The sequence below is a fragment of the Lissotriton helveticus genome, chromosome 5_1 (assembly GCF_964261635.1).
Source record: "Lissotriton helveticus chromosome 5_1, aLisHel1.1, whole genome shotgun sequence".
Taxonomy (NCBI): domain Eukaryota; kingdom Metazoa; phylum Chordata; class Amphibia; order Caudata; family Salamandridae; genus Lissotriton; species Lissotriton helveticus.
This window is the reverse complement of record NC_136065.1, coordinates 2,000,909,602-2,000,927,612: the sequence shown is the minus strand read 5'-3', so window position 1 is coordinate 2,000,927,612 and position 18,011 is coordinate 2,000,909,602. Positions and strand designations below refer to the sequence as shown.

Genomic DNA, 18,011 nt, shown 5'->3' with positions numbered 1-18,011 from the left:
TATTTAAACAGTATTCTTTAAACATGGTTAATTTTCTCTGGAGACCTATCTCCGTCTGGTCCATAATCACCAGATCGTCTGCATATAGTAAGCAGGATACATGGTTTTGTCCCAGTTTCGGGCTAGCCCCTCTAACCTCTCTTAGTATTCGAGGTAGATCGGTATGAACAGGGAAAAGAGTAAAGGGGCAAGTACACACCCCTGCCTCAAGCCGTTTCCAATCTGGATCCTCCCAGACAATCCTCCCTCCTCATCCAAAATCATTTGGGCCCAGTTTTCAGTGTCCAGTTTTCAGTCCAGTTTTCAGTGTCTTTGGATCAGGGCCAAAGATCGTCCTGTATTTTATACCCTACCAGAGTTGACCACAGCTGCTCCCTGCCCACAAGATCGAATGCCGCGCGGAAGTCCACAAAATAGCAGAATAAATTACCCCCCTGTTCTATCGACTTCCGGGCGATGGACTAGAGAGCAAAACAGTGGTCCACCGTCGAATGTCCTTCTTTGAACCCACCCTGTTCTGGGGGTACTATCTGATTAACATATGCCCACTCCTTTAACAAGCCCAGGATTACCTTGGAGTATACTTTTTCGCCTATGTCCAGGAGATTTATTAGGCGGTAGTTTTTAGGGGAGTTTACGTCGCCTTTTTTATGTATTGGCCTAACAATCGCCCCTTTCCAACTATCTGGCAGAGTTCCTGTATTTAATATCATCTGGAACATATTCGAGAAAAACTCGGCCCACCAGTCTGAATTCGTTTTTATAACCGCTTCTGGTAAATTATCTGGTCCTGCAGCTCGTGTTAAATTTAACCCAGATATTATGATTTTATTATGACCTAGGGAGAAGTGCATTTTCACATCTTCCCTGACACCTGGCCAGTTATTTGATAATATTTCCCTCCTTCTTGGCCATTTGCCATAGATTTCCTCAAGGTAAGCTACCCACTTATCTTCCAAGAAGGAGCACTGCAGTGTCCCTACAACTTTCCCTGTACATTCTTGTAACATATTCCCAAAACTTTTGACGTGTTTATCTTCAATTGCCTGTAGTAAATTTACCCAGCATTTATCTTTATAGGATCTCTTTTTATCTCTGATAGTTGCTTTATATTTTATCCTTAATTTCTTAAGTTCAAGAGATGATACATCATTGTAACTACCTCTGAGGCATCTCTCATGCCGTCTAATAGAGGTATTTACTTTCCGGCAATCGTCATCAAACCATGGTTTATTGTTGGGTTATACATTAGCTTTACTTTATGGCCCGTGATTACCCGTTTAATTTTTATCCTGAGGCATTCTACCAGTTGCCTGATTATATCCTCATACCACGATATATCCTCTCCTGGTGGTAGATTTTCTGACCCCACTGTTAACTGGAGTGCACTCAGTTTCTTTATATATTCCTCACTAATCCTGGTTGTAAGACACTTAGGATATTAAACCTCTACTTGTAGCGCTTTTTGTCTCTGCGGTGCCCTATTTACCTTCAATTCTATCACCTCTGCCTTACCTATTTCAAAGTGCTTAATTAAATGGAAGCTCCATGCCTGAATAAATGCATAGTCTATGGGGCACTTTTGCTGCCCTATTTTAAAAGTACGCTTTGCGGGCCAATCCGATTCCGAACCCATGGCCCCCAACATCTTACCAAACTCCAAATCTTGGGTTGAGCTGTCACACCTCAGGAACTTGGCAAACTTTATGTTATATACTCTTAGCAGCTCCCTCTGCCAAGAGCCAGTTTTTGGGGGGGTTTAGTCTATGGTTAAAATCGCCCAACAACACATCTCTAGGGTATATTTGTAAACCCTCCAGGTCCTTTTTTAGTCGTTCCAGATCCGCTTTATACTCATTTAATCTCACTTTCCGTATGTACACATTTATAATGCATAGACCTTCCCCACCTGCGTTATTTATTATCAGCACTCTACTACCGAACGCCCAGTTACACTTAAGTTCAAGGGGTTCTATATCTCTCGCTATCCTTGTTGAAACCAGTGTCATCTGACCGCCTGATGGCCTACCTGATATATTCTTTCTTGCGGGTTTTACATGGTGCGTAAATCCTTCCGTAACAGGGGTTTCGTCGCACAGCCAAGTCTCCTGTAAGCAGACAATATCGGTCTTCCTAAGAATATCTTTAAAGCTTTCATGAACCAGTATTCTTTTATATCCATTGACATTCCAGGACAGAATTGCCAGGCTGGGTGACGACCCTAGTTCCTAATCAACATTACTCAGATACCCGTCTTCCTCACCGTCCATATATGCCAATTCTCCATATCTATTTCCGGCCAGAACATCAGCATCATCCAAGCCTGGGTTTTTGTGGTTATAGTGATGTCAAGGGCTTCCTTCATACCTCGTCACAAACTTATCATTTTTATTTGCCGTTCTCCCAACCTTGCATGGTTCCTAAAAAATGGTTTACCTTGTTTATAAATCAGCACATCCTCTTTTTATTAACCCGATTCCTTCACTTAGCATCTCAGCTTCTGCCTTTTCTATTGCAACATTTATTAGTGCTGAGTGGAGTAAGACCTTTGTTATTTCTTTCCCTTTAGTGTTCATCAGGAACACCACTTCCTTTAGATCTTCAGTACTAACGTATCTTAAGCTAGGACATTTTGCGAATGAAGAGAGGAGCTGGGAATGATTTAGGGAGTTTCATTTCTTAACTCTTCCCTCCCTTTCCCTGTCCTGTTGGTTCTACAAATAGCCAGGTATTTAAGGGCCTATCTAACTGCATATCTGGCGATCTTTCCTCTGGCGTTTCTTCCCTTCTTTGGCAAGTTACTTCTTCTCTGCCTCATTCCTGCGCCTCATCCCCGAAATAGGGTTGCTAGGCCCTGCAACTACGGATGTCTCCATCCCCCATTCAAATGGTACGTCCTCCTTTTCCCCGGGGTATTTCCTCAAAGTACCCTTAGAACTCTTTACCATATTTTTTCCTGATTCCCACCTTATTTGTCCTTCAGGTTTGCAGGTGCTCACTCCTGTATCTGCAAAGATTAGCTTCATCCTTTTGCCCATCTACCCTCCCTCTCGCTCACTCATCCATCCTTACATCCACCATCTCACTCATCCATCCATCCACCCTATCACTTATCAATTCATCAATCCATCCATCATTTCACTCATCCATCTACCCTTTCACTCACCCATCCACCCTTTCACTAATATATCCAACCTATCACTCATCCATCTACCCTTTTACCCATCCATCTACCTTTTTACCCATCCATTCACCCTTTTGCCCATCCATTCACCATTTTGCCCATTCATCCACCCTTTTACCCATTCATCTATTTATTTACCCTTTCTCTCATGCATCCTCCCACTCACTCATCCATCCATTCATCCTTTCTCTCATTAGCCATCTATTCACCCTTTCACTCATCCATTCATCCTTTCACTAATCCATCCAGCCATTCACCCATTCCTTCACTTACTTACGCGCCACCTTTTCACATTAATTATGAGCTGAGCCTTTGTCTGCAGAGCTGCAGTCAGAAGAGGCCCATCAAGAACGTCACCCTTGCTGTTGTTCCCAAAGCAAGGCTGGGGCGGGTTCATTATCCCCCTGCAAATAGGCAATCTGAAAACAGGAGTCATGCATGATGCACAGTGCCGTGAGGTGACTGTGACATGGGGTTTTTTACAGGACTTTCAGTGGGTTGAAAAAATGTGGGGGTCTCTCCAAAGAGAGTGTCCGATGTAATTAAGGGCTTGGCTTAAAACACATAAGATAAAAATCTGTGCTTAGGAGACTGTGCTGCCCGACTGGTATTCTGTTATTGCATGCAGATATAGAATACATCAAACCTACAAGCAAGGACTATTGGCTTTGTCAATGGTTGTTAGTTGCATAAAATTAAAAAAAGCAACAGCTATGGCTTAGTTGTGTATAATATTGAAAATGCTTCAGTTCTAAAATGATGAGACTGTGAAAGAACTATAACCCCTTTTTTTTTCCAACTTCTTTCGCTGGCTTCTTAATATGAACTGGATTCTGTACATTTTTGTTGTGAGATGCAACATTTTTCTTTATGTACAGTTAAAACAGAATCCCTTGCCCTAGACCGAGGCTGGAGGAGGCCCATCACATGCTTTAACAGCCCAGACTGGCCAATTGTCATTCTGTATGTGACAATCATCAGGCACAGACATAATAACAATGGGCGGGGTGGGGCTCCTCTTGTCCTCAGAGGAGGAGTGTCAGGAAGCCCCATCAGGGAGTTGAGGCGTCTCAAAAATGTCCAAAATTACAGACAAAAGGCGTCCGTAAAAGGGATCATCATGGACAACGGGCATGAGATCCAAATTAGGGACGTTCCGTGAAATTTACAGCCGGTTGGTCACCCTACTTGAAGGTCAGGCTAGCAGACACCAACTCCAGCCTGGGCAGCTCAGCCGACTGTAGCTGACGGCGGGTGCTGGGGCTGTGTTGATGTCCGATCTACCCTAATGGGTGTTTGGCTCTTTATCTGTTACATACTGAGCCTGCTGCCAAGTGAAGTCGCTGTGGCCCGGGCCGGGCGCATGGCACACAGGTGTCCGAGGCGGTAGCGCGCGCTAGCATCTGGAGTAGGCTAAGGCAGCCAGTTTCAGCCCCGTCAGGTCAGTGGCAAAAATGCGTGACAATGCATTTCAGTGCGCTGATGTGGGAACACCACACTGAAATGCGTAAGCGTCACGCCTGATGCGTGATACTTGGCAGGACTGCAGTGTTACGCTCCTGCTTCATGTGCTCTTCTCTTTGAGCCTGTAAAAGAAAACAAATTGTCCCATGATGCATTTTGCTAATAAGACTTCCCAAAAATGTTACGCAAGACATTGTGCAACTACCTGCTTGTTTCAGTCATGCCCGTTTGCTCGCTCTTCTCCCTTCCTTCCTTAACAACGCCGAATCATTTTGCATCCGGCCGCGAGGAAGATTTTGAAGACTGACTCAATCCTTCCCTAAGAGTCTGAGGAAAGACGGCCCTTGGACACCAAAGCTCAGTGTCTATGCTCCAGAAGCAGGAGTGGGTTTGTCTTTTTTCACTTCTCAACTGCTCCCTGCAGTGCACATAAACTGAGCTTGTCTTTGAAGTGTTATATAGCACGTATTCAGCCCAGACACTTGAGTGCCTTACATGAGCACAGGTTACACTGGTAAGGGGAACAGCCTTTACAACGCGGGCATTACCCCGCGCTGCTATTACAACGCTGCTTTTACAACGCAAGTCGTTACAACGACTTGCGCTGGAAGGCGCTGTTGGATAGGGAATAGTTTAATTTTCTATTCCAACACCTTCCCTACTGTAACGTGGGCTGGAGTTGGAATAGAAAATTAAACTATTCCACTATCCAGCGCCCTCCAACGCAAGTCGTTGTAACGACTTGCGTTGTACAAACAGTGTTGCAATGGCACGTGTGGTAATACCACGCGTTGTAATGTCATACAACCCACTGGTAAAGGTCAGATTTTCTTTTAACATGTGGAGATGAAGTGATTTTCTCAGAATCACAGAACGTTGAGCCGCTGCCGTGACTTGGATGTGGTTTCCCAGCGGCAGATGTGGCTGTAGCGGACCAACCCATGTGATATTACTACTCGCTTGTAATGATGATACACACAGTAACCTTCTCCGAGAGAGGAGACAATAAGTTACATTATACACTGCTCCTTTACTTGTAACAGCGCTCTCTCACCTGCACTACAGATCGCCTCTTCACTCCTGCCCCGTCACCAGCAGGATCCGCAGCGCTCTCGCGTTCCTCCCTTCATGGTTGAGTCCTGGAGAGAAGAAAGGCCGCAGTGTGGGTGGGAAGGAGGTCCCAGAGTAAGTGAAGAGCATAGACCGGTCATCGACATTGTACACCGAGAGCCTGCCCGCCTCATAGTCCAGGAAGAAACCCACAGCCCTGGGGGGCACACGGTGGGCCAGGAGGGTGGAGGAGGAGGTACAGGCTTTATATTCACCATCTCTGAGCCTCACTGTCCAGTATCCATCCTCAGGCGTTAGTGTGATCTTCCCCTTCCTGCTCGCAGCCTCGTCACACACCCCCAGGGTCCAGTCCGTCTTGTCCCCCACCTCCACCTCCCAGTAATGCCTCTCGGAGCTCAGCCTCTCTCTCCCCAGGACAGCAATGATAGGACTGAATCTCTGGGGCGTGTCGGGCAGATCTTGGTCTCTGTCTCCGCGCCTCACGCTCCTTCCGTCCTCGGACAGGACGAGCTTCCGATGAGCAGTGTCCGGATCCAGGGTCACCGCAGCTGCAAAACAGGGAGAAGCAGAGGTCAGCGCTCAACAACCACTCAGAGTAGTAACAACAACTCATCCAACCACCACGGAGCACCCACACGCAGGTGCTCACAACACCTCTCAGCCTTCTTTCCATACACTTTCTACAGATAAATCATATAGTCCTCTCACTTCTCCCCCTCGTTCACTCCTTTAGAAAAAGAAAAGACACACTCCAGCTCTGGAGGGAAAGTGAATCGCTCTCTGCACCTCGCACTGCCGGGTTCAGGAGTAACCGGTTCGAGGTACTTGGTTCTAGGCTGCCGGTTCTAGATTGTAACACTGCCAGAAAACTTTGCATCAGAATATGAAATGCAAGTAATGTTATTAAACATGTTCTCAATATTATAAACGCATGCATATAACTAATAAAACCAAATGTAATTTATTATATGGTTTTAGGTAAGTAAACTATAAAGACTTCTACAACAAATGGATCCCCTCAACGTCCGAAAATCCCCATCTCACGTCTTCACACCACCATCCCAACACTCCACTCACTTTACCCTCTTTAGCAGTGAAACAATAACTTCCCTGTTGTTAGGGGTAAGTGCCATTAAAACAGTGTCATCTGCATAAGACAACATTGGGATTCTTTTACCATTTATCTTTGGGAAGTCAGCAGTCGTTTCTAATAAGAAGCCCTCTAAGCCATTCGTATAGACCAAAAATAAAAAAGGTGCTAAAATACATCCTTGTCGGACACCTTCGGTGGATAATATAGGTCTTGTTTTCTCACCTCCACGGCCATATCTGATTCTAACCATCGTAGCGGTATGTAACCTGCGAAGCAGGGTGACCAGAGGCTCCTCAAAACCCATAGAATCCATCATACACCATAATTTGTCCCTGCATACTGTGTCGAAGGCACTGGACAAGTCCATGAATGCCAAGTGTATAGAACCATTCTTGGCACCCATGTACTTGCCCATAATCAATGCCAGATTCAGGCACTGCTCACTAGTTCCTTTCCCCTTCCTAAAACCATATTGGGATTCTACAATAACCCCCGACGACTCTACCCATGTTTCCAGCCGTGCCAATATCACCCTACCCATTAGTTTACATGACGAGTCTATTAGTGATATTGGCCTATAACAGCGTGGATCATGTTTATCACCTTTTTTAAAAATTGGGACCAACACGGCCTCTTTCCAGGAGGTCGGAATAGGCCCGAGTATTAATGCCTTAAAAACATTCAAAAGTAGTGGAGACCAAACCTCCCGATTATATTTAAAAAGATCTAAGGGTACTGAGTCAGGGCCAGGGGCCTTTAAGGACGCCCCCTTAGTCAAAGCTAGCTCTACTTCTGAGAGCATTAGTGATTCGCTAAGCTTCTTGGCTGATTCCATATTAATATTACAGGAATCATCCTCCTCCAAGGTGGCAGTCTGTAATATCTCTTTAGGGTTAAAGATTTTATTATAATGAGTTACCCAGGTTTCCTCTGGTAAATGAACTCGAATGGTATTTTCTTCCCCTGATTTTAAAAAGGGTCTATTTATTACTTCCCAAAAAAGTCTGTTGTCCCTTAACTCGACTGCTTTATCCAGGTCTTCCCATGCTTTCGTTCTCAGTTCATTTTTTCTTTTTCTGATTGCCTGCCTGTATTGTTTCCTAGCCAGTATGACCATATTTCTATCTCTTGGATTTTGGCGCAATGCTTTAGTTAAAGTTGTTTGAGCAGAAGAGCATTCAGCATTGAACCATTTAGGCCCCTGGTGTTGATTCTTCCCCCCTATCTTTACGAGTAGATGGGTCGCTACATTTTCCATTAGTATCCCAAAACTCGTAATTATATGGTCTGGGTCAGGATTAGATGCTAGGCAGGTTTCTATCTGGGCCACATTTTCCTTAAAAATGTCCATCTCCAATTGCCTAATGGGTACTTTATTCCACCTTACAGTGACACCCTGGTTCTGAGTATACACTATAGGTTGTTCCGTGCACAGTTTTAGCTCAGAAGTAATATTAAAACTCAGAATTAGGGGATTATGATCGCTAGCTGGGTTTGCCTCAATTTTAAAATCTTTCAAGTAGCTGAAAAATCCCATAGATACCATTACAAAATCAATTGTGGTTGTTCTGCCCCCCGTGCCTTGGAAGGTGGGTATATTCGTAATACCCGAAAAACTAATCGTATCGAGAATACATAAATTATTGTTTATTACAATACTATTTATGGCCTCCCCTTGTTTTGTATGAGAGAAATGAGCCATAGGATGATCATTTAAATCCATCAGACCACAGACCCTGGTCCCACTAAACTTACATAATTCACAATTAAAATCACCTAACCATATAATGAGGAGTGGGAAGACTCTATTTCTCACCTTAGCAATCTCTTCCTGTAAATTATCAATAATTGCAGTTTCATTAGGATCAAATATGTTATAATACCAATTGATAAGAAGAACAGTTTCGGTAAAAAGATCCTTAATGATGAGTAATTGATACCAGGGTGTTTCCACCACTCTATTGACATATCTTAAGTTATGTTTTACCGAGATTGCTGTCATAAGCCCACCCTTAGCTCGCCCCGATTGTGATGGCATTGCTGGGACGTTAAACGCTTGGAAACCATCCAAACTCAAATCCACAGTACTCCAAGTCTCCTGTAAGCAGGCTAAGTCAAAAGAATCTACAAATTCTACCCAGTCCGGATCTTCCAGCCTTTGGCGAAAGCCCGCTATATTCCAAGAAAGTACACGGAAATTGCCAACCTTCTCACAGTTACCCTCATTTTCCGCATGCAATCTATCTGGCAAGTGGGCTTGCTCACACCCATCTCTACCCTACACCCATCTACCCTATTTACTATGTCATTTGTTCTCAAATCAACAACCTCATATATATATGTATCCCTATCATCATTTCCCACTTCCACATCATCGCCCGTGTTTATAACTCTATGAGTAACTATGCTATCCCCCCATCTTTGGTCCGGATGAGAATTTACACAGGTCTCTACACAATTTGTATCATCATTAGTTGTTATTTTCCTATCCCTACCTAGAATAAGATGGTGATTAGACGGAGCGTGCATAGGCATATAATCCTCCATAAAAGGGGGAAAGGTTCATCTATTGTCCCCAGCTAATATATTTTGTTGTTTAGGTAAATGCAGTCAGTCATTTAAATTCATTGGAGTCAAAGGATAGAACATGTTTGACAATGGAATATTCCAAAATTCCCTAGGATTAGTGGGGTAGTGATTTTTTGAACTAGGGTACGAATTTGAATGGTTTACCATAGGGTAAAATCTAGCATTTCTATCGAAGTAGGTGAAAGTTGGGTTATTTATGAGTGGTTTTTCATGATGGATGAAATCCAAACCATATCTCTGCCGAGGTTTGTTTGTAGGAAGCATCATATTTTCAGGATAGAAATATGTCAGATTTCGTGTTGACACACCACCATCATTACCACTCACAAACCAATCACTTATATAGGATACCACCCTATGGTCCTTAAAATTCACTACAATCAGGTCACCCTCTATATCCTTAGGACGTATGCCTACCCATTGGCACCTTCTAACTGATACAATATCACCATTCAAGTGTGCAGGTAATGGCCCGTTCAAACGCAACCAATGAATCACTTTATTTTTTAAACTTATGTTCGATTCCATATTTCCCTCCGGAACAACTGGAACTCCTGTTAAAACAATAACAAAGCCAAAGGACTCTGGCGGTAATTGTACCGTATTTTTGTAGTGTAATTTAGCTTTATTAGTGTAATTTGTTTGTGGGATGGATGTATTATTAGTTTGGGTAGGCTTCAAGACCACGGCGGGAGGCTTTTCTTTAGCCATGGTTTTAGAAGCTGCATTTACTGGTATATCTGATGTAGGAGCGGGGTTTTTATTAGTTGGAAAATTTTTTGGTTTATCAGGGGGGTTATGTTGTCTAGTTGGCTTATTGGTGTTTTTCTCCTTAGGAACAGTGACTGGGATAATTGGTGTTACATTCTCTGGGGCCATAGTCTCAGGAAGGAGGCAATCTAGTTTTTTATCCAACCTTTTTAGTCTTTCTACAAGAGGAAGAATAAGAGCCTTTAACAGTTTTTCAACCGCCTCCAGGAATCCATCGTTAGAAATATTTTTGTGCTCCATATCTACACTCCTTTGTATTGCTTCTATCCCCTCTGTTGCTATGTCCCCTATATCTACTGGCAAGGTTAGTTTAGGGGCTACCATTTCTAAAGGTTTCCACGGATTGGTATGCATGGTTTTGTTTTTCCCTCCCTTCTTCCTTCTTTTCCTAGCTGGAGAGGATACACCACTTTTACGCTTTTGGTCGTAATGTGCAGTAGTCGTGATAGTGGTGGGCAGAGAAGGAAGCAACGTAATAACCTCTGTTTGTATCTTCAAGGGGGGAGGTATGACATTACTATGACAGTGGGTATTAATTTCCGAGGGCAACGGAGTATTAAGATCTATAAGGTTGTTTGATATTACCGGGGATAAGTCGCTCAAACTATCCACCGCCATATCTCGATCCCCCAGGGATGGCTGGCTTTCCTGAAAAATTAAAGGAATGCTATCTGTATTGAAAAGCTCAGCATCCATCTCCGTATGTTCTGTTGTGGCCACAGAAGGAATCGCTTTACTGGAGGAAGGAGCCTGTCTCTTAAGTGCCTCAACAGAGAGGCGCCGTTCCGCCCTTCTTTCTGCTAGTGATAACTCACGATCAATATCCTTCGTTGTTTTTGAAAAAAATGTATCAAGAGGACCGAGTATAGAAATATTTACACGGTCAGGGAGGGGGTTAGGAGTTAAGGTAGACATTTTAGATAAATCTGTAATTCAACGCGAAAATAACCAATAAGGGTAGCAATCAAATCAACTGTGATCAATCTGAAAAAGTAGACTCATCAGAGGGGTGGCCCAGCCCGGCCACCCACGGCCCCTGACGGCCACAGACGGTCCCGCCCTTGTCCCGGGCTTCTCCCGGCTTCTCCCGCGCAGCGGGACTTGTATGCTTACTTTATAGGGTGAGAGAGTGGGGGGGAGGTGCCTGCAGGGAGAGCTGCCCAGGTGGATTGAATGAGGGTGGGCGGGCGCTCCTGGGACCAGTAGTCCTGCGCCTCCGCCTGCTCGCAGCCCTGCAAGTGACCTTTGTCCCAAACCCCTCCACAGATGAAGGGTCTTAAGAGGTGCCTCCCACGCGACGCGGGACCCGCGGAGCGGGTACCGCGAGGTCCAAAGGGAAATGCTGGCAGTACTGGAAGGAAGGTGAGATCCGCTGTCTCACAACGCCGTGGCCAGGAGGGAAGTCCGCAGTGTGTCCCACCGGTAATCCGGCTCAGAAGCCTTTTCTTCGCTCCAGAGGGGGAGGAGCCTGCAGGGAGAGCTGCCCAGGTGGATTGAATGAGGGCGGACGGGCACTCCTGGGACCAGTAGTCCTGCGCCTCCGCCTGCTCGCAGCCCTGCAAGTGACCTTTGTCCCAAACCCCTCCACAGATGAAGGGTCTTAAGAGGTGCCTCCCACGCGACGCGGGACCCGCGGAGCGGGTACCGCGAGGTCCAAAGGGAAATGCTGGCAGTACTGGAAGGAAGGTGAGATCCGCTGTCTCACAACGCCGTGGCCAGGAGGGAAGTCCGCAGTGTGTCCCCACACACACAAAGCACTGCCCAGTGCTAGAAGAAGGTGCAAATGGTGCAAAGTTGAGCAGAAGGCAGTTTACAGCAAAGTGCAGGACTGAGTACATGGAGTAACAGGACATGAAAAAGTGTAATCTACGCAGAGATTCTCAATTCTAAATTGCGATTTTTTTTGTAGTTCCATCCGAGGGGTCAAAATATGCAGAGTGGAAGGTAAGGGTGAGGAGGGTTTTGGGGAGAGAGGAGGGTGGTTACATCTGCATGGAATGGACCAGGTGGCGGGCTGTCCGGTGTTGAACGTTGTTCAGTGTGATGGCTGTGCAGAGAGTCTGGGTGTCTGTCTACGGAACGAGGGGTTGAGGGCTGTGGGGAGTGTGGCTGTGCAGTGATTGGGGGGTTTCTTCACAGACCGAGGCTGACAGGGGGCCAGGGTAGCTGGAACAATTTCAGATCTGGGGGTTCCGGCCACCAACGTCACCCCAAAAGAGGCACAGTGTCTGTGAAAAATCCAACTGGTGCCTACAAAGGGAGCTTAGAAAAGGGCTCAACTACAGTGTATGGTGGATGCTTCCCTGGTGCAGGATCCAGTGGGGTATTTAGATAGTATTTCCTGACGCATATATATTACTAAATGTGGTGTGGTAGAGTAATGCGATATATCCATGTCATCAGACTCCTTAGAAATGACACTTTTGTGCAACTTAATCACCCAAAGCAACCAATAGGCTGGAAACTCAGTTGTGACTCAAGAGAAGCAAGTTCCTGATCACTTTCACTGGTTGTGATTGGGTTAAAGCCAAGGGTGGGGAACCTGGGGTCTGACATAAACAGGCCCAGTGGTATGAGGCCTGCTACCAGCAAGGGTACGAATGACTGGTCCATGTAAACATGTGAAGTGAGTCAGGTGGTCTCAGACCCACTTGTGAAATGTGTGCGTGGCATATCTGGGTATTACTGCAAATAATCACAAAAATATCCTTATCACTTTGGAGAATGAACTGATTGTGCCCCTGACATTGGGGTGGGTCGGGTGGGGGTCCTTCAATTTCCCATTCTCAAAAACAAAGAAAGTATAGAAAATGAAGGGGAAGGGAAACAAATTCCATTGCCAATGTGACTTACTTAGTTATCTGCATAACTGTAGCTCGAGCAGTAATAATTCCCATTCCCACTAAAATACCCCTCTTCAGCAGGCACCAACCCTCCCCCACCCAGAAATAAGAAAAACAGAAGAGTGACCTGAAGAAATCGTCCAATTATTGACAATTTATAGCAAATCCCCTGATGCATTTCTTCTTGCTTCTTCCAAAACATCTGTATTTCCAATAGAAATATCTTCTGCCCATTGTGTAGTTTCTGAAATAGTTTAATTTAGAAATAGTGAACCAGAGCATGAACACTGGAGAAGCAGTGGACCTCAAAACTGCCCTCTAGTGATCCCTCATAAGACTGACAAATTGATCCTTTAAAGCAGGCACCACTTTCCATTTTTTCTCTTTTGCAAAACTTTACTGTCAGGTATGTTAGTCACGTGGTGTCACTAAAAGCAAATGAACATACAACTCCAGCAATGCACCTAGTTTTTAAAGGTAAATCCAGGAAGACAAACAGGGCGCCCTACTGACATGGAGGGGGATGGAGTGGTTTTGTACCTGAAACTCCAGTTCTGTAGTAGGGGAATCTCTGTTATAGTCATAATCATGTGAATAGTCCCGCCCATGTGCATGGACCCCGGAGCAATCTAAATAGTCTCTTAAGTTGTCCTCTTCTGCAGTCCTGCATAGACACTTAAGAGAAAATCAAAGACAAATAATGCAGCCTGGCATGAACAAGGCTACACTGGCCAGTACTTCGTCCTGAAGTGAAAAAAGGATATCCAGATAACACTGAAATTTAGACATTTTACTAAGTTTCACACAGAGAAACTCCGCTTCACAAACATCCTTTGTCATGATAGAGAGGAAGAGTTGGACAGACAAGCCCCGTAGGCTGCCATTATATGTCTGTAAATGGATACTGTGTCTTTAAGGAACCCTCCAGAGACCCTGGGTATCCCATGATGCACAGCTAGTTACTTTCAGTTCTTTTTGAAGGTGCATAAAGCCAGGCCTGTAGCATTCAGAATATCGTTTCATCCACCGGGGAAGAGAGCTGGTTGCTTATGACTATAACAGAGATACCCCTACTACAGAAGTGGAGTTACAGGTAAGAAACTTCTCCTTCTGTAGTAGGGGATCTCTGTGAATAGTCATAATCATGTGAATAGAATGGTAAGCCCATCCCAAACAAACCAAACACAGCGGTGGAAGAAATAGACAGAACCACTGATGGAGCAGATTTCATCTGCAGTCAGGCATTGTTTTATTTTTTGTGCTTCAGACAGGCTGCATTTAAATTGCCACACACATTTTGGTGCAAGTTAAAAACATGGCACATGAAAAACATGAAAGTGAGGCCTATTCAGTCTGAAATGCTTGTGCTGAATTAACATGTGTTTTTGCAGTGTAGAGAAAAGTGGCCTTTTTAGCTTTGAAGATTAATAGAATGTGTTTCTCTCCTCCCAGCTCATCCCATGCAATCTAAATTCACTATTTCTGTCTTAAAAGACGTTGACTTGTTGCATATTTTGATAAATATTTTCAGTTAATTACACATCTTTTTATAATGTGTGTGAATTAACAATGCACCAAACACTACACAGGGGACTAAATGCTTTTTTGCATCAAAAGCTATCTAAAACATTAAAGCCTATTGTTGTGTGCGCTGTAGTAACTGGGTGTGCTTTTAAATGTTACACTAACTGCATGAAAATGCTATGTTGCACATTGCACATTTTTGCATGTTGTACACAAATTAGAAAAAGCAGCTTTATACTAATAGCTTGGCTAGGTAAACATTTATAAGGGGTATTAGTATGGAGTTGGGAAACATAATGGGCGGATTTACATGAAAATAATATTTTCTTTGTGTCTGTTTTATTTTTGGGGCCTACACAAAATACGGCTGCCTGTGAATCCATCAAGGCTATGGCTTGCAATTTAATGAGAAGGGAGCATGCGCAGACTGAGCCAGCTTTCCTCATGACAAGAAGTGAAGGACATCTTGAACTGTACATTCTTGTGACTGTGCCAATGTACCAGTTAGTTAAAAGTATCCATCTGACTGCACTGTAGAAGGAAGGAAGGATGAATTAGAATGAAACATTTTTCCTAGTAAATGTTGCAAACGTTTATAAATGTATTAAATCATTTGCGCTTCTTTTGTTAAAACTGGTAAAGTCAGGTTTTTAGAATGAGTCAGGGTAGTGAGAACTCGTGCCATCATGACTGACCAATCACGTACAGGTTCTCCTGAAAGATGCTACATCTTTGTGTAGTCTGCCAATAATTAGAGTATAAATAATGCCCTTTCCGGAGGAGGGGCTGGCTTTCTCAGCTCAGCTGGCTTCTAGGCTCAGTAGGGGGGTGTGTGAGCTCTTGAGAGAAGGAGCAGATTAGGCCAGACATCCTATGGGTTAGGTACGAGAAACGTCCCGGGAGATTGCTGAAGGGGAGGTGTGTCCGAGGAGAGTCAGGGGGAGGTTTCTTGCTTCCACGTCATATTTTGGCACTGCAGGTCACATTCCTTTGAGGGCTGGTGAAGAAGGGGCTGTCTCCCTCCTTGTTTGCTCTTTAGACACAGAGATGCACAGAGCAGCAACAGATAAAAAGGCTTACTTACTTTATTCGATACATGTATCATAAAAGTACAAACATAAAATGCATACACATATATTCCAGAAAATACACTCTTTAAAACACTATATCATGGAAAAAGGTTAAAAGTGATAGAGAAATAGCACGTTTAAAATTCACGTGGAAGTATGAACTGTAGACAAATGGGACATCAACCTTAGCCTAATGGTCCAAGCACAAGCTAAAAACTTGGCGACCCCACAAACAGTAACCATGCAAGTGGTATTGGAAACAATAATTCGGAGGGCTGTTTTGTAATCCCTAACTCCAAGATTTCTAAAGACTGGCTTCAACCATTTATTTCTAGCCTGTTTATAGGCTTTGCAAGCAAAAAGAAAGTGGCCTAGGGATTCTTCCTGGCAGGGACACCCCGGGCATTTCCTATCCTCATCCCTCCTCTCTTTCCACCCTACCATAAACTTTTTGAGAGGGAGAGTGCCATATCTGAATTTCAGGAATAGAGTTCTGTCACGGGGAATCTGAATAAAATCCAGAAACGGTTCTAGCTTAATAGTGAGCTTGTGAGAAAAAAAATTCTCCGTTAATTGACCCCATTTTGGGTTTAGCAGAACCTTGGCCTCTATCCAATCCCAATAAAGTTTTTTAACTGTTTGTTTAGGTGGGGGAGATTGGGAAGCCCAGGCGTCACTTAAACCTAAAGTAACCGTAAGCTTCTTTAAATTGTTTAACCACTTTATCTTGCTTGAGGCATTTAGGTTGATTAATTCGTCTAACACTAGGACATAATTTGCTAGTTCCGGGGTCCTCCTAAGGCGCACCCAGAAAAGTAGTGGTCGAAGCTGGACAATGCCACAAATGGATCTCTTACCCAAATCAGCAAATAAAGGTTTTAGAGGGGTTGAGACGGGAAGCGAGACTAAGTCTCTCATGAACTTGTTCTCAGCCACCACCAGTGCTTTGGTATTCACAGTACCCCATAATTCTGATCCATAGACCGCTGATGCGAACGCCTTTCCCTCATAGACTGTTAATGCAGGGGCTATTGGTCTACTCACTGAAAGGCGTTGGTTCTTTAAAATAGCGCCAGATACTCTTTTAAGATTTAAAACCATTTTGCTCAGATGGGATTCCCAATTCATTTTGTTACCAATTCTGACCCCCGAGGTAATCAAATTCATCCACTACCTCCAAAGGTGACCCGTTCAAGGAGAGGTGGATCTTCCTATGATTTCTTTTTGCGGTCATAACCATTAATTTCGTTTTTGAAGTGTTTATCGTTAGCCCCCGCACTTTACAAAACACATCAAAACGATCAAGGAGTGTTTGCAGGCCTTTGGGTGTTTTAGACAACAGGAGGGTGTCGTTGGCAAAGAGGAGTGTTGGTGTTTTCTCCCCGGCCATGACAGGAGCGTCTGCCGGTATCTCTCTCAGATGGTCCACCACTCCATTTATAAACGGAGAAAACAAGGTCGGAGCCATCACACACCCCTGCCGCACCCCTCTGTTGACAGGAATCCTCTTGGTGAGTTGCCCCTGAACCCCCCCACCGAATCCTAGCAAAATTACCTTCGTGTAGTTTAATTATGAACTGCAACAAATAACAAGGGAATCCCATGTCCAAAAGAACCTCCCAAAGTTTGGCGCGGGGGATTACGTCAAAAGCCGTTTTTAAATCTATAAAGGCCAGGTACAGGCTCCCTCTAGCTATTGACACAGTTTTCCAGAAGACTGCACAGAATCTAAAAACCTGGTCCATTGCACCTACATTACATCTGAAACCGGCCTGAAAGTGAGTCAGAATATTATTTTCCATTAGCCACATCTCTGTCCGGTTTATAATTACCCTGCCAACTACTTTTTGGACGGTGTCATCTAAACTAATTGGTCTGTAGTTGGCAGGGTCCTCTCTATCGCCTTTTTTAAAAATGGTGATGACCTCTGCACCCTTCCAGGAATCGGGTACTGGATGGCCGGACTGAATAAGATTCATGATTCTAGCTATGAAATCTGCCCAAACTATAGGGTCATGCAACAGTAAACCCCCCGGAACGCCATCGGGACCAGGAGCCTTACCTGGAATTATTTTATGAATGGCATCCTGAACTTCACGAGGTGAAAACGTCTCAACAATACTGCCATGATCCGGGTTAACCATACTGGCAATACCCGGAGCGGAAGAAGTTGACGCACCTTCCACACTACCTTCACAATATAATTTTAAAAAGTGGGAGTGCCATTGGAGCTCGGTGATGTGGTTTGGGATAGGCTCTACCCCTCGCCTATCGAGAATATTAATTAAATTCCAGAAAAGAGTGGGGTTTTTCCCATATGCCGCATCCTTGAGCGCCTGCCAATGGTCTTCTTCCCATATCTTCTTAGCTATCGCAATGCTTTTGCGGTAATCTTGTCTAGC

The 18,011-nt window shown here is 44.4% G+C and overlaps 1 protein-coding gene across 1 annotated transcript in view; it reads right to left on the bottom strand.

Annotated features, from left to right (window-relative positions):
* Positions 1 to 18,011, bottom strand: part of LOC144756155 (E3 ubiquitin-protein ligase TRIM39-like) — a 261,144-nt gene that overhangs the window by 49,738 nt on the left and 193,395 nt on the right. Inside the window, exon 7 of the mRNA XM_078645733.1 lies at positions 5,703 to 6,267. Within this exon, the coding sequence (XP_078501859.1) occupies positions 5,723 to 6,267 (545 nt within the window). The 3' untranslated portion in view covers positions 5,703 to 5,722. The remainder of the gene's footprint in view (positions 1 to 5,702; positions 6,268 to 18,011) is intronic.